General features: G+C 44.4%; 1 protein-coding gene and 1 gene segment (V, D, J or C); one reads left to right on the forward strand and one right to left on the reverse strand.

Moving 5' to 3' along the window:
- The window catches only part of MAPK1 (mitogen-activated protein kinase 1), a 235,831-nt gene that overhangs the window by 175,299 nt on the left and 45,429 nt on the right, over window positions 1–15,103 (reverse strand). The window lies entirely within an intron of this gene.
- On the forward strand, window positions 12,789–14,425 carry LOC116459132 (immunoglobulin lambda variable 5-39-like). The segment is given in 2 exon segments: window positions 12,789–13,772; window positions 13,896–14,425. Coding segments are annotated over 2 exon segments (456 nt in total).

The following is a 15,103-nucleotide window of genomic DNA, read 5'->3' on the forward strand; positions in this document are numbered from 1 at the left end:
CCTGGCAACTGCTGCTAAGGTCTGGCCTGTGGCTTCTGCTGCTGCAGCTTCCCTCACGGGTCCAGGGGCATCCAGGGCCCTGCCTGAGAGTGGAGGCTCCTCCTCCCCTTTAGTCCTCAGAATCAGGCACAGGTAGCAGCATAGCACTGCTTTTGCTGTATCCCAGAGGTTTTGATAGGTTTTATCAAGATTTAGTACAACTGCAACCTTACTATCGGCCAACGGCTTTTGAATTCCTAAGAGTGTGACCTCATTTAATCCTGACAACAGCTTTATGATTGCTTTTCATTCAGTAGGTCGTGATTAGAGAGGGAGTGCTTGTGGCCTGGTTCTCTAATCTATCAAATAAAAACACCGAAGGTCAGTTAAATTTGAATTCAGTAAAACAATGACAAAGAATTAGTATGTGTAACTCCCACACAATATTGTTCATTTGAGATACAAACTTACCTTGTAGTTCATCTGCCAACTGAACACAGGGTTCGAAGCCTGGAAGAGGCAGAGTTAGAGCTGCTCTCCTCTTCCTGATGCCAGGTCTATGAGCTGAACCTCAAAGACAGGGCTTCTCTAACACAGCTACCCTCAAGTGAGCACATCGGTTAGCACTAAATACACAGTATACGATGCCCAATCAATAATGCCTCTTCACTTTTCTAATTCTTCTTTCTATTATTCTTCAAATCTGCAGACTCAAGACCTCCCCAAACATTGCAGCAGCCAGGATTTTGAATGAGGGTCCTCATATGTCTTTCAAAACAAGATGCAAGGGTGCTCCTCGGTCCCCACACAGAGGGGCTTAAGCCAGGAGTGCATAAGTAACATGTAAGAGACAGAAGAACTCAACCTGGCTCTCCCTCTGTGCAGTGAAACACCTAATTCCCGGGTTCTTTGATTCTGAAGGTGGGTGGGCTGAGAGCAAGAGGAGCCCCATCTTGAGAGCTCTGAGTATTCAGGACAAGACTTGGCAGCCTGAATAGAGGCTATGCTCTTGAGTGTGGAAGAAGCAAGCATCTCTCGGCACAGGCCTGCTCTTCTGGTGGCTTCTCCTTCACCAAACTGGGCTCCCTGCTGTGATGTCTATCAGAGAATCTCCTTCAGTAAGACCAAGATTCCAGGATTTAACTAAAAATAGCAGCACAGACCAGAAAGATATGTCATGGTACTTGAATACTGTGCAGAGTAATAAGTACAAATGCAGCTTAACAGGGGCCCTTGCAGTTGTATCTTTGGTGAAGGAGAAAATAGACAATGGCAGGGAGAAACTGAAGGACTCAGTAGATCTGGAACTGGGGCAGCACTGGGTGTTATAAGGTTGTCCTTCAGGGGTCTACAGATGCTGACAGCTGGGAAGTCATCCTGCATCATCTGCTGACTGCTCACTGGGCTCAGCAGCTATGTCCTCACAGATAACCAGATTCAATCAACCTGGGCTTCTCCACCCAACCTGGGGAATGTATTCTGGTGACTGTTTCAGCTGAGGTTCTATGAAGGGGTTGGGAGATAAGAAGAGGGGACTGATTTGCTTGAAGAAACCATTGCACACCCTTTCCTTTCATCTAAAACCTATTAATGGAAACTCTGAAGCCACCCATAGAAGTCTAGCTGGTCTCCTAAATTTGGGAATTATGAAGGAGTCATTTCTAATCAATCTACAGGATGAGGGGCCATCAGCAGCAGGTGGTCAGAGTGAGGGAGAAACTGGCTTCCTTGAGAGACTCATCAGCACAGCCACCAACTCTGGGGAAAATGGGGCACTTACTATTACAGTCACCCCAAACTACTCACAGGAGCCTGAGCCTAGTCCCCTCACCTTATTGTTTCTGATTCTGGTCCATGCCTCTGTTTTCCCTGGACCCCTTGCCCATGTCTGAGTCCAGGGTAGCAGGGGTAGTTCCATCCCAGTCAACAGCTATACAGAAGTAACAGCTGCTATGGCTTGAAGCTGAGTCTACAATTCTACCCATGAGGGCCTCTTTTTCTCTCCGATCCCCTCACACAGGTGACCACTGCTGTGGGTCTGGTGGAGTGGCCACTGGCCACTGGCCCCAGGAGAACACAAAGTATTTATTCTTCTCTAACAGCAGGCATATATTGGAGGGGGTTTGGTGGGTGTAGAGCAGAGTGGCTCTTCCAGATGCAAAGCAGTAAGACCCTGGCTACAGAAGATCATTTCACAAACCTCCACACCCTTTCATGATAAAAACACTCAATGAACTATGAATACAAAGAAACTACCATAACATAGTAAAGGCTATCTATGAAAATCCCACAGCCAACATCATACACAATCTTAAAGACCAAAGATACGCTTTTGTAATATCAGGAACATAGCAACAATGCACCCTTTCACTGCTTCTATTCAAAACAGTATTGAAAGACCTATCCACAGCAATAAGGCAAGAGAAATAAATAAACAGGATAACAATTAGAAATAAAAAGTAAAATTATCTCTGTTTTCAATGGATTTAATGTCATATGTAGAATACCCTTAAAAGTTCCACAAAACAGCTTTTGTCAGAATGACTAAATGTATTCTGTAGTGTTCAGAATACAAAATCACCATGTAAAAACATCTCATGGCTGGGCATGGTGACTCACGCCTGTAATCCTGGCACTTTGAGAGGCTGAGGTGGTAGGATTACTTGGGATCAAGAGTTCAAGGACAGCCTGGGCTGCAAAGCAAGACCCTGTCTCAAGAAGAAAAAAGAAAGAAAGAGAGAAAGAAGGAAAGAGAGAAGGAAGGAAAGAAAGAAAGAAAGAAGAAAGAAAATCTCTTATATTTCAATACTTAGAAAATCTCTTATATTTCAATACTTAAACAAGGACAGAGAAAACAACCCAAAACAAAATTAATAAAACAAATCAAATTACAACATCATTGGAGAGAGTAAAATATGGCTGGGCACGGTAGCTCATGCCTGTAATCTCAGCACTTTGGGAGGCCGATTTGGAGGGATCACCTGTTCAAGTTCAAGACCAGCCTCGCCAATATTGTAAACCTCGTTCCTACAAGAAAAAATAAAATAAAATTGCTAGCTGTGGTGGCACATGCCTGTAATCCCAGCTACTCAGGGGTCCGAGTCACAAGAATCGCTTCAGCCTAGGAGGGAGAGTTTGCAGTGAGCCAAGATCTTGCCGCTGTACTCCAGCCTGGGTGACAGTGAGACATTGTCCCAAAGAAACAAATAAATAAAAATGAAACACTAAAATACTTAAGAATAAAGTTATTCAAAGAGGTGAAAGATTTGTAGATTTAAAAGTATGAAACATTGCTAAAAGAAATTAAAGAACACACAAATAAATGGAAAAAAATCCCTTGTTCATGTACTGGAAAACTCAATATTGTTATGCTAGCAAAACAAACCAGGAGGAATCGACAGATTCATTGCAATCTCTGAAAACATTCCAATAATATTTTATGCAAGAATAGAAAAAAATTAAACCTAAAATTTATATAGAGTATGAAGGGAACCTAAACAGTCAAAGTCATCTTGTAAAAGAAGAACAGTGTTGGAGGTCTCACACTTTCTGATTTCAAAACATACTACAAAGCTACACTAATCAAAACAGAGTGGTATATATGTAACATACATACTGACAAATAAAACAGAACTGAGTGCCTAGAAAAAAACTCTTAGTTATACAGTCAAATAATTTTAAACAAGGTTGTCAAGACTTTTCAGTGGAAACAGGACAGCCTTTCACAAATATAGACGTTCTGGGAAATAATACTGAATGGCTTTTGTTGTTGTTGTTTTCCAGCGGTCTCAAATGTTCTCTCAAAGATGCTACAGAACATAGCCTCTTCATTTAGCAAGTTAAAAGGCTGAGTAAGACTGTGAGAGACTCCCTGCTCATCATCATTCTTCTGCCACTTCCAGTGACTACGCTTATATTCTGTGCCATAAGCCAACAGCTACTGATCCCAGGATCTTGTAATCCTTCTGTAAAACTGGTGCCGTGCTGCATACTTTTCACCTTAGACTTTTTATCTTACTGTATTTTCTAAGGAGTGAATAATCTTGTCCCAATAACTAACATATTTAAAGACATTTCCTTCTGTGGGCACTGATTTCATGCTTTCTGTTTTCCAAGGAAGTGGTGAGCCCGTTTCTGAGAACACCTGGAATCGATGGCTGTACCTTCCAAAGCAATCTAAAAGTGATTTCCTTTTGGCATGTGTTTGGTTTTGTTATTGATTTGAAAACATACTTTTGAACACTGAGATCTCTGAAACTACTAGATCTCCACAAGCGTAACTGTGAAAGAAGCCTCCCTGCAGCTTTAACGAAATGAGAAACTCTTTCCAAATAAAACTTGTTTTGAAGTTAAAAAAAGAATAATGTGAGATTGGAACCTGGGAGGTCCAAGGCTTCCCAAGAGCACTCTCAATTCTGAAGCTAATTGTAAGCTCAGGGCTCCCCAACAGCCCTTTACTTCTTATGATTCCCTGGAAGGACTCACATAACTTACTGAAAACTGTGACATTCATTAATATAATTTTTCTACAGTGGAATAATACACATTAAAATAATTCAAGGGAAGAGGCACACGAGCAGAGTTTAGGAGAATTCCAAGCACAAGCATCCAGTTGTCCTCTCCCAGTGGAGTAATAGACGATGCTGCATTCTGCTAGCAGCAATGTGTGATTCTATGTAGGAAGCATTGCCAACCAGCAAAGCTCACACAGGCTTGGTGTCCAGAGGATTTTGAGTGGTGGGGTGGGTGAGAGTGGGATCGTTATGCAGACCCTGTTGATCATCCTCATGGCTCACTTGAGTTTCTACTCGATTGGAATTGACAATAAAACTTCAACCTTCAACCTTTGTCATTAAAAAAAAAAATTGTCTAAAGTAAATTATTTAAAAAATTCTCACTTAAACTAGCTGTTTATCCAATATAAGGCTCAACAGAAATAGTTACATAAAGTCAGTAGGTCATTAAAACAATTTAGCCATTCAAATCATTCAAATAAAAATGAACATCATGTAACACTAAAATCGAATTATAGTCAGGGGCAGGATTTCAGCAACAGCAAGAGAAAGTAGTACAAATAGGAATGAGCAAAGAATAGACAAGTAATGGGTATGAATTGGCCTGGGAAATATTGTGGCAATGTCCAAAGATAAATCAATAGTTATTTGTGAAACAAGTGAAAAACAACACATTCTCAGTCCAGGAAAGCCACCAGGGGGCGGTCTGGGTCTCTTGGATTGTAAGAAGCTCAAGAGGTTCAAACTTAATGAACCCTGCACAATTGCTCACTGACTCATGTAAATGTTAGAGCAGCTGCTTCCTCCCACAGGGCAAATCCACAGCACCCAACTCCCTGGGCTGGCCCCTCACAGTGTAGCTGCTCTCAGGGCTGTGGACCCAGCTGGTGATAAAGGCAGTAAGGATTTGCATAAAGCAGCACACAACACACCCCCTCCATGCAGAGAGCTCAATAGGAGATAAAGAGCCATCAGAATCCAGCCCCAGCTCTGGCACCAGGGGTCCCTTCCAGTATCAGCACCATGGCCTGGACTCTGCTTCTCCTCCAGTTCCTGCTCACTTGCTGCCCAGGTTAAGAGAGATTTCAAATACCAGCCTTTGAAGGGATCCTTGTGTCTCCCCTTCTAATTTCTAACCTGTGTCAGTTTTTTGTCTCAGGGTCCAATTCCCAGACTGTGGTGACTCAGGAGCCCTCACTGACTGTGTCCCCAGGAGGGACAGTCACTCTCACCTGTGCTTCCAGCACTGGAGCACTCACCAGTGGTCACTATCCAAACTGGTTCCACAGAAACCTGGACAAGCCCCCAGGGCACTGATTTATGATACGAGCAACAAACACTCCTGGACCCCTGCCCGGTTCTCAGGCTCCCTCCTTGGGGGCAAAGCTGCCCTGACACTGTCAGGTGCGCAACCCGAGGACGAGGCTGAGTATTACTGCTCGCTCTACTATAGCGGTGCTCAGCACAGTGACAGACTCATAAGAGGTACCAAGACATAAACCTCCCTTGGCCCTCATGATGTGGAGACTGTGTGATCAGACACGCCAGCCGTCAAGGCAGCCTACATGTGGACCAGCCATAGAAAGGGGAAGGAAAGGGTCTGAATTGATTCCTGTCCCTCCTTGTGCCCTGAAGTGGAGGAAATGTGAGAGTGATTTGCAGTAATTGAATCAGACAAAGCAAAAGTTATTTGTTTTATATTAAAAAAAAAAAAACAGAAACAGCAGGATCAGACCTAAAGGCTGAGTCTAAATGCATTTCCTCCAGAAAGAAGCTTCTTCAGACAACGGGCTTTCTGAGCTAAGAGCGAAGAGAATAAACTCTCCATTTTTGTGTTATTAAAGTTTATTTTATTGAGTTACTTTCAAAGCAATACATGCCTATTACATAAAATCAAAAAGTATTAAAAGTCACCAAGTTCTCTGCTAAGCTACCTTATCCCAAGCAATCAGAATAAGTACTTTTCTTCATTTGGATGCATTTTTAAATTTCTGTTTTTAACATTTCTACAATGGTGATTAAACCTTGTGCTCATTCCTCCGGTTTGATCCACCTTTATGCTCTTGTCATTTAAAGTTAATGTAAGTAGTGTTCCATTTATTTAAAAGGATAAAATATTTTAATAGTTGATCATTGTATTTTGAACTGAGTACCAGTGAAGCATTCTAGCTTTTAGGTAATTCCAATTGTTTGCTAGTCAATGATGTTATATAGTGTTATTATTATAACACTCCTCGTCATTTCTGTGGATTTTGTGAGGTCAGAGAAAATTTCTGCGCTTTTCAATGGAAAGCCTTGAGTACATTATTCCTGACTTCCCAATGCACAAAACAGAGAAACAAAAATTTCCTGCTCATATTAGTTGGAGCATAATAGATTCAGGTATGAGGAACAATTTATACCCCAAACTACATACAATGTCTTCAGGCACGTATTAGAAGAGTACTTCTCAAACTCTCTGATACCCTTAGTTCTGAAGAAGCTCAAAGTTGGCTAATTCTTTTACATTTATCTCTCTATTTTTTAACCTCAACCAGCACCTTCTCCTGATTCCTCGGGTTTTCTGCATTTCCAGTGAATCCAGTGAACCACACAAATAGGCTAACTGATTATTCCCAAGCTCCAGCACTCTCCCTTATGTGCTGATCTAGTGAGGAATCAAATAGGAAGAGAGGCCCATAGATTTCTGGCAGCCTAGGAAGTGAGTTCATGGCTGATCTCAGCTTGCAAACCAGACATTTGTCTCCTTGTTTCCCTTTACTGTTCATTGGGCCCAGCAGCTGTATCCTTCCAGGTTTCCTGGACAGTGATGGGCCACACTCTCCCAACTTCCAACCACCCGCTCCTCACAAAGAATAACCAGACTCAGCATCTTATGTGAGGGGCACAGCCAGGGGTCAGGATAGATTCGCATTAAGTCCCCTCCTCTAAGAGAGGCCAGGGAAGAGGGGCTGTTCCCCCTAATCCATGTGGCTCGGGAAGCAGAGCTCTAGAGACATCTCTACGATGGCCTGCACCCCCTTCTCCTCACTCTCCTCAGTCGCGGCACATGTGGCTGGAGACAAGGAGTCAGGGACTGGCACTGGCAGGACCAGGGCTCTGCCTTGCTCCCCTGGCTCACTGAGCTGCCTCCCTCAGCCTGTGTCTGTCTCCTGACTCTCAGTGCCCTGGGCAATCAGGGCTCATTTGGTAGACTGAGCCATCTGTCTGTGGCTAAACCAGCCACCATCTCCTGCACTGGAATCAGCAGCAGTAAGGTTCTTGGAATTGTGTACTGGTACCAACAATGAACAGGAAGTGCCTCCAAATTGCTGATTCATAGAAGTAAATATCTGCCCGCAGGGATCCAGGATGGACGCTCCGGCTATCAATCTTTCAAAGAGGCCTTCCTAAGCATCTCTGGGCTTTAGGCTGAGGACAAGGCTGATCACTCCTGTTGGCTTCAGACAGCCCCCTGGAGGTCCAAACAGTGCTGCAGTCTGGGAAAGTGAGATGGGAACACACCAGGTCTTCTAGGAGCATGACCTTCCAACAGCACCCCCCAGAACCAGGATAGCTGATCTGTTTACCATTTGTGTGGATGTTTCTTGGTGATACCCCTAACCAGAGCCCAAGACTCAGTTCGGGGACAGTGATCTAGAGAATACAGCTTTGTTCTCTCACAGCCAGCCCTCAGAGGAAGCCCTTAGCAACAGCATTGTCAGACTGCCTCAAAAAAAAAAAATCAGAAAGTCTCTGATTCCAGGAACAGGCTGCCCTGGGGATAGACTCAAGATGAGTCAGGGGGAGCAGGGACAGAATCCAGCTGGGTCTGCCTCAGGCGGGTGCACTAACCCAAAGGTCTGTTCATCCTTATTGTCTACTAAACACCTACTATGTGCCAGTCTCAGGAGAGTGCTCAGGATACAGAGTTTACAAGACAGACAGGGTTCCTGTCTTTGCAGGGATAATGCTTCACAGAAGAGTGAGCACCAACAAGTCAATGAGAATAAGGCATATTGTGAGGTATACAAGGGTTGACATGGCCCAGAAGACAGTGAGCAACAAGAAGCCATTAGGAGGTTGTAAGCAAGGAAGACAGAGACTCTGCTTCTCTGCTTTGAGACTCAGGAGGCAAAGTCCAGCTTCTCTAAGGAAGATGAAAAAGGAGGGGACAGAGTGAAGGCAGATGGTCCAGTTAGGACATGGTGGCTTTGTACGCATGAGAGACGAGGTTTCTGGCAAGTAATGTGGCAGCTGAGCTGGGAAGACTGTGTGTGACTCACACCATGGAGAGAAGGACTAGAGGAAGGAGGCCAATGGTTGAGGCTCTGAGCGTGTCCTTGTGATGGAAACAGCCGGCAGCTGTGATCGAGTGTGTCACACTCCTCTCTGGAAAGCTCACAGGACTCAGGACTCATTGCTGCCCTTCCCTCCTATTCAATAAGATTAATGTGAACCATCACTTTTCACACCTGAAAAGAGACCTGGTTACTTTCTTTTATATATATGTGTATATATATATAAAATATATATGCTGTTTTTATTTATCTTATTCTGAATTTTTTTATTATACTTTACGTTCTAGGGTACATATGCACAACATGCAGGTTGGTTACATGTGTGTATACATGTGCCATGTTGGTGTGCTGCATTTAGCTCAGCGGTTACTTCACATGCGATCAAATCAACTCTCTGGTTACTTTCTATTGAGCAAAAGCCCCAAGGGTCAGGGCAGAGCAGTGTAGAGCTCATGGGATGATGCCCTGCACATTCAAGGGGCTGCTGTTAAAGCTCACAATCAAACCTCCCAGAGCTCTGTCAGAAACCATGAGACGGGAGGTGTCAGTGCTGAAGTAGCTGATTTGGGAGCGCACTGATTTGTGGTATGTGCAGGTGCAGGAGACTGAGGACTGAGGCCCAGCACAGGAAAACGGCTCCCAAGGTGTCATTATGTGGCAGGGCGCTTGTAGCCTCCTCAGTGATAGGTGGGGGTAAAGGTCAATTACAAAGCTGGAGAGCAGTGGAAAGGCAGGATTCTGTGTCTGGGCAAGGAAAGGAGGTCCAGCCCCCGCCCAGGCATCCTTATTCACCTTCTCTTTACCTTCCTTCTTCCTCGCCACCTGCCCAGGGCAGGTTTCCAGGGCTGTGGTGTCTCTGCTGCTCTTCCTCTGTCACAAAGAGAGCTGTAGGGAGGTTATCTGGTGGCAAAGCTATCTCCTCACACTCAGTTGTCTAGTTACCCTGAGGAATTCCTCTGGAGGATGGGAATGTTCTGTTTTACCTCTGACCTACAGTAAGATCTCAGCCATTAATGAGGCCAAGAAGAATGACCACATTCTGTTTACACAGGATTATTTATAACACACATAGTCAAATAACACCATCAAGTTCTGAGCATGTGAATCCATTCTTCAGAATTATAGAAATGCATGTCTCTCAGCTGTCAGCAATGGGCTTCAAATCCCCAGGGTGACTAATTGGTCAGGGTGGGATCAGCCACATGAAGAGGTTTCTTTACTGTTAGTGACTCTATTCACTGTGTTTCCCCTGCTGAGATCCAACCTCCATGAGATTCCTCACTGTAGTTGTTGCTGTTTTCTGTCTTGTCATTGCTGTACCTACAGAGCCGAAAACACTGCCTGGCACTAAGGACAGGCTCAATACATGTTTGTTAAATATGGGAGTTCGCCTATATTGGAATTCCAAAAAGAGATACAGATCTGAGGTCAAGATAATAATTTTTAAAAAAATTCTGGATATTTTGTGTTTGAGATTCCAAGTTCATTCAATAGAAGATATTACGTAAGAACTTTTGCCTTTGGATTTGGTTAGCAGGAGAAGGATATGGATATAAAAATACATATATATCACACATACCTCCCCATGGCCCAGAGACTTGAGAGCCCAGCTGGTCTCTGCAGCTGCCAGTTGCAGCCTCTGTTCACTCATTTATGGTCTGATTCCCATGGATCCATATATGCTGGATCCCACGGGTTCATGTGGAGAAAGTGGAGAGGATGTGATGGGCTTTCCCAGTCCTGCTTAAAGAAACCACAGGAAGCGAGTAGATCATAAAGCAAATTCTTGGGACAGAAATCCCTTGAGAGCAAACAAACTGCAGTGAAGGGGTGGCCTGCCCCTCCACACCTGTTGGTGCTTCTCGTTAGGTGGGACGAAAGACTTGAGAAAAGGAATAAGACACAGAGACAAAGTGTAGAGAAAGAAAAGCGGGGCCCAGGGGACTAGTGCTGTGCTTACAGAGGACCCACACCGGCCCCGGCCTCTGAGTTCCCTTAGTATTTATTGATAATTATCTTTACCATCAAAAAGATAAGGGAGTGACTGGACAATAGGATCATTGTAGGGAGGAGATCAGCAGTAAGACATATGAACAAAAAATCCTTGTAACATCAATAAATTTAAAAGAAAATGCTGTGCCTTGAGATGCATATGCGAACATCTCCATAAACCTTTTAGCAGTATTGCTCCAGCAAGCCCCACCTTATTCCTAAAGGCGGTTTTCTCCTTACTCAGTAAACAAAGCACACAAAGGGTTTTACCTGGAGATGTTCCATCGCCCAGGGACGGGCAGGAGACAAATGTTTTTCTTTTTCTCTAGATTTAAGAGAATGGTGATGACCTTTAACCATAAGCAGCCTTTAGGCACTTGTTTAACAAAGCACATTCTGCACCGCCCCAAATCCTTTTAACCTTAAGTCACCACAGCACATGTCTCTTGCAAGGACAAGGTTGGGGGTAGGGTCACAGACTAACAGCATCTCAAATACAGAACTAAATGGAGTCTCTTATGTCTACTTCCTTCTATATAGACACAGTAACAGGCTGATCTCTCTTTCTTTTCCCCACACTGCAGAATATGGGTGAATTGGGAAAATTTCTGGTAATATTTCTACAACTAAGAAACTTTACATTAGATATCCTTCAACACAATATTCATTACAGAGCTTTAAATCAGCCATATGATCAATGCAATTCAAACATTAAACTCATCCACCAGAAGTCCCATAATAGACTTTGTTGAGGAAATACTTGAAGGAAGAATGATGGGTTTGTGAGCTCTGTGTCCACAGAAGAGATATTTCTGCACTAGGAGGACTGGGTAAAGACGATAAATAATTAGAAATGTAGGTGCCCATCTGGACTATATTCTGATCCAATATGAAATGCTGTGAGTCCTGCATCTGCAAATCTTAGCATTCATTGTACTTACTTCAATTTCCCAATTATTACAATAAATTAACTTTAGACATGGATGATCAAAAAAGTCAATTAGTGTGAGAATCCTTGAAATCTGTTGCTTTAATGTGCAAAAATTAGGGAACACTTCAAATGCATATATTGGTTAATTTATATACCAATGTTATGATACCTCTTCATTGGTCTATTGTAAAAATCACCTAGCCAGGGGCTAAGTTGATGGGTAAAAGGTGTTGAAAAGTTAAACAACATGAACCACATTGATGATGGTCAAAGTTGGCTGAGGGGAACAAACAATTCATTAGAAAATTATCAGTATGTTTGTGTGACTCAAATGTTTCCATGATAACCAGTGTTGAAAGTATCCTTGTTTATGATGAGATGGTTGTGTTCTGCTTTTAACAGGTGTACAATGTGGACAAAATGCAAGCTTACACTTTGATTTCAAGTAGAAGCCCATCTTCTCCCAATGGGCAGAGGAGAAGATGGTGTGGAGGTCATGGAAAAGACAGGAGCTCAGGGTTTCCCAGGACAGAGGCGAGTGAGTCTGGAGCCCTCAAATTAAGAGGAGAGGCTGTGAGTTGGGCTGTGGGGGTGTGCAGGGGCCACAGTGTGAAGGGCATGCTGTGGAGGCCTCAGGGCTCAGGTTTTATAAAAATGAGGAGTTACTGAAGGGGTTTAAGCCAGGGAGTGCCTTCCCTGCCTCATCTGAATGAGACAGATCTCTCCAAATGCCCTGAGGAGAGAGTACCTGAGGGAAGTGAGTGATCCTGATTCTGGATTACTCACTAAAGCACCTTGTGAGTCTAGAAATTCAGGGGCCATTTGCACAGTTAGCACAAGAGTAGACGTGGTACTTTGAGAAGTGATGGTCTCTGCCTTTGTCTCCTCAGACATTCAACTCACTTGCAAGAGAACTTTGAGAGCAAAATACATACTGATCTTTCTAATAAACTGAAAACATCCAACCAAAAAATACATGTGGCAATATCACATTACAAAGAAATAGTATAACATCTATGACAAATTCTTGACCAAAAAATATGACACAACTGTGCAGACAATGACAAGTTTTACTTAGGGAGATAATGGCTAACTTCATTAAATAGAGAAATACATCATTGTTCACTGATAAAGGTAAGTGTACCAAATCTATTAATTATCTTATATTACTAAATTGAGTCATGTCCCTATAAAACATATGAAACCATTGCATATATAACTTTTCCTAAATTGCTGCCTTTAACATGTCAAGAATTTTTTTATTTTTCCTGGAAAAGTCTCATTATTCACCGTCCTTTTGAATAGCCCCAAGCTGCCCTTCAACCCAGCTCCTTAGCTGATCTCTTTTCCATAATGCCCACCCTAATGGCACATGTGGGCAATTAGATTTTTCTAGAACACTCTGTGGTGGTGCTGACACCTGTAAAAGTTATATATGTACATGTCTGCACATCCCACAGACCAAGACTACTACTGGGAGTGAGAAATCACAGTAGTAATTCATAGCATAATAGAAGTGTCTAGGAATCAGATCAAGGATATGCGAATCCAGACAGTGACAGTGACTGGGGAGTGGCAGAGACCAGCTGGGTTTTGAAGTCTCTGAGCCATGGGAAAGTGTGTGTCCTGGGACCAGCGTCGGATGTTGTGGGGCTGCCCTGTGGTTGCTACACAGCTGTTCAGTAAGGACCATTCACTCAAAGAAATCCAGGCCTTGGGTCTGGGCCCCGTGCTCACTGATGGGGACTCGGCAGCTGTGTCCCCTCTGGCCTGGCAGAGTTCCCTGAGCAGGGACCTGTGTATGGTCTCAACAGGTGCTTCCTCCCAGGGCCTTGCAAGAAGAAAAGCAAACCTTCCTCCCGCTCAGTCTGCAAAGTGAGCTGAGCTGCATCCCCAGGTCTCAAGGAGGGGCTGGGCAGTCCCTGCCTGGAAACACATTTGCATGAGCAGCCCCTCCTCTGCAGAGGGTGGGAAGAAAAGGAGGCCTGGGGCAGCCCAGTCCCACTGCGGGGTAAGAGGCAGTGTCCACCATGGCCTGGACTCCTCTCCTCCTCCTGCTCCTCTCTCACTGCACAGGTAGGAAAAGGCCTCAGAGACCAGGGTCAGCCACACAGCCTGATTCTGACTCTTCTGGCATAGATCCCTGAAAAACTTTACCCTCCATTCTGCCTTATCACTCATAAATGCCTGTGTTTCTAGGTTCCCTCTCGCAGCCTGTGCTGACTCAGCCAAGCTCCCTCTCTGCATCTCCTGGAGCATCAGCCAGACTCACCTGCACCTTCAGCGGTGGCATCATTGTTGGTGGCTACCACATATCCTGGTACCAGCAGAAGCCAGGGAGTCCTCCCCGGTATCTCCTGAGGTACAAATCAGACTCAGATAAGCACCAGGGCTCTGGAGTCCCCAGCCGCTTCTCTGGATCCAAAGATGCTTCGACCAATGCAGGGATTTTACTCATCTCCGGGCTCCAGTCTGAGGATGAGGCTGACTATTACTGTGTGATTTGGCACAGCAGCGGCGCTTCTCACAGTGACACACACAGATGGGGAACTGGGACGAAAACCTCGCCCTGCTCTCACTCTTGTTCTGTGACAAATTTCAAATTGTGAAAATAACTTGCCTATTTACAAAGTGTATTTGGAAGTACTCTCTTGTGGTAACAGGCTTTTCTCTCAATTTCCCATTCATCGTTTTTGAAGTCTGAGTAAAACCAAACCAAACCAAACCACCAGATGACATCACGATGTTGGCCGCTTGTCCGTATGTGCTAAAACCAGTGCCTGTGGAGCTGGGCCTTTTTCTCCTGAAAGAAGCAAAATGCGCCTTTTCTAGCTCACATTGTAGTCAGAGCCTGGGCACACTCTAGCAGGTAAACAGTCTCCTGCCTCATGGATTTGGCTTTCCCAGGGTTCAAACCAGAGACCTCCCATTTCATTTCCAGTAGTCTGTGCTCAGGGCTGTCCAAGGCTCACTGCGTCCCAGGAACAAAGCACTAAAATGTAAAATGCTTCAAGAGGACACAGGTCAGGGAGGAATTCCAGACATAAAGCTGGCCTGGCCCAGTCCCGGGTACCTGCATTTCAGTTTCAATGTCAGGAGAGCAGATGAGGTGTGGGGGTAACTGGACCTGAGGCCAGCAAATCACTCTGTAGGACATGGGAGAATAAACGGGTGGCGGAGGGGCTCCATAATGGCTTAGACAAAGCTGAGGCTGCTCCTGGGCCACTGGTATTAGGTTCCATGGATGAAACTTTCCTCCAGCTCATCCCACTCAGAATCACGGGAACTTCTGAGGGTGGTTTTCCTGAACTCTTGGGGCCTGACTGTGTTATTTTCTGATAGCACCACTAGGGCTTTCACTGAGTCAGGGTCTAGTCAGGGCAATATCTGGGTACAGAAACTGCCCA

This window comes from Hylobates moloch, unplaced genomic scaffold (assembly GCF_009828535.3).
Source record: "Hylobates moloch isolate HMO894 unplaced genomic scaffold, HMol_V3 SCAFFOLD_19, whole genome shotgun sequence".
Classification (NCBI taxonomy): Eukaryota; Metazoa; Chordata; class Mammalia; order Primates; family Hylobatidae; genus Hylobates; species Hylobates moloch.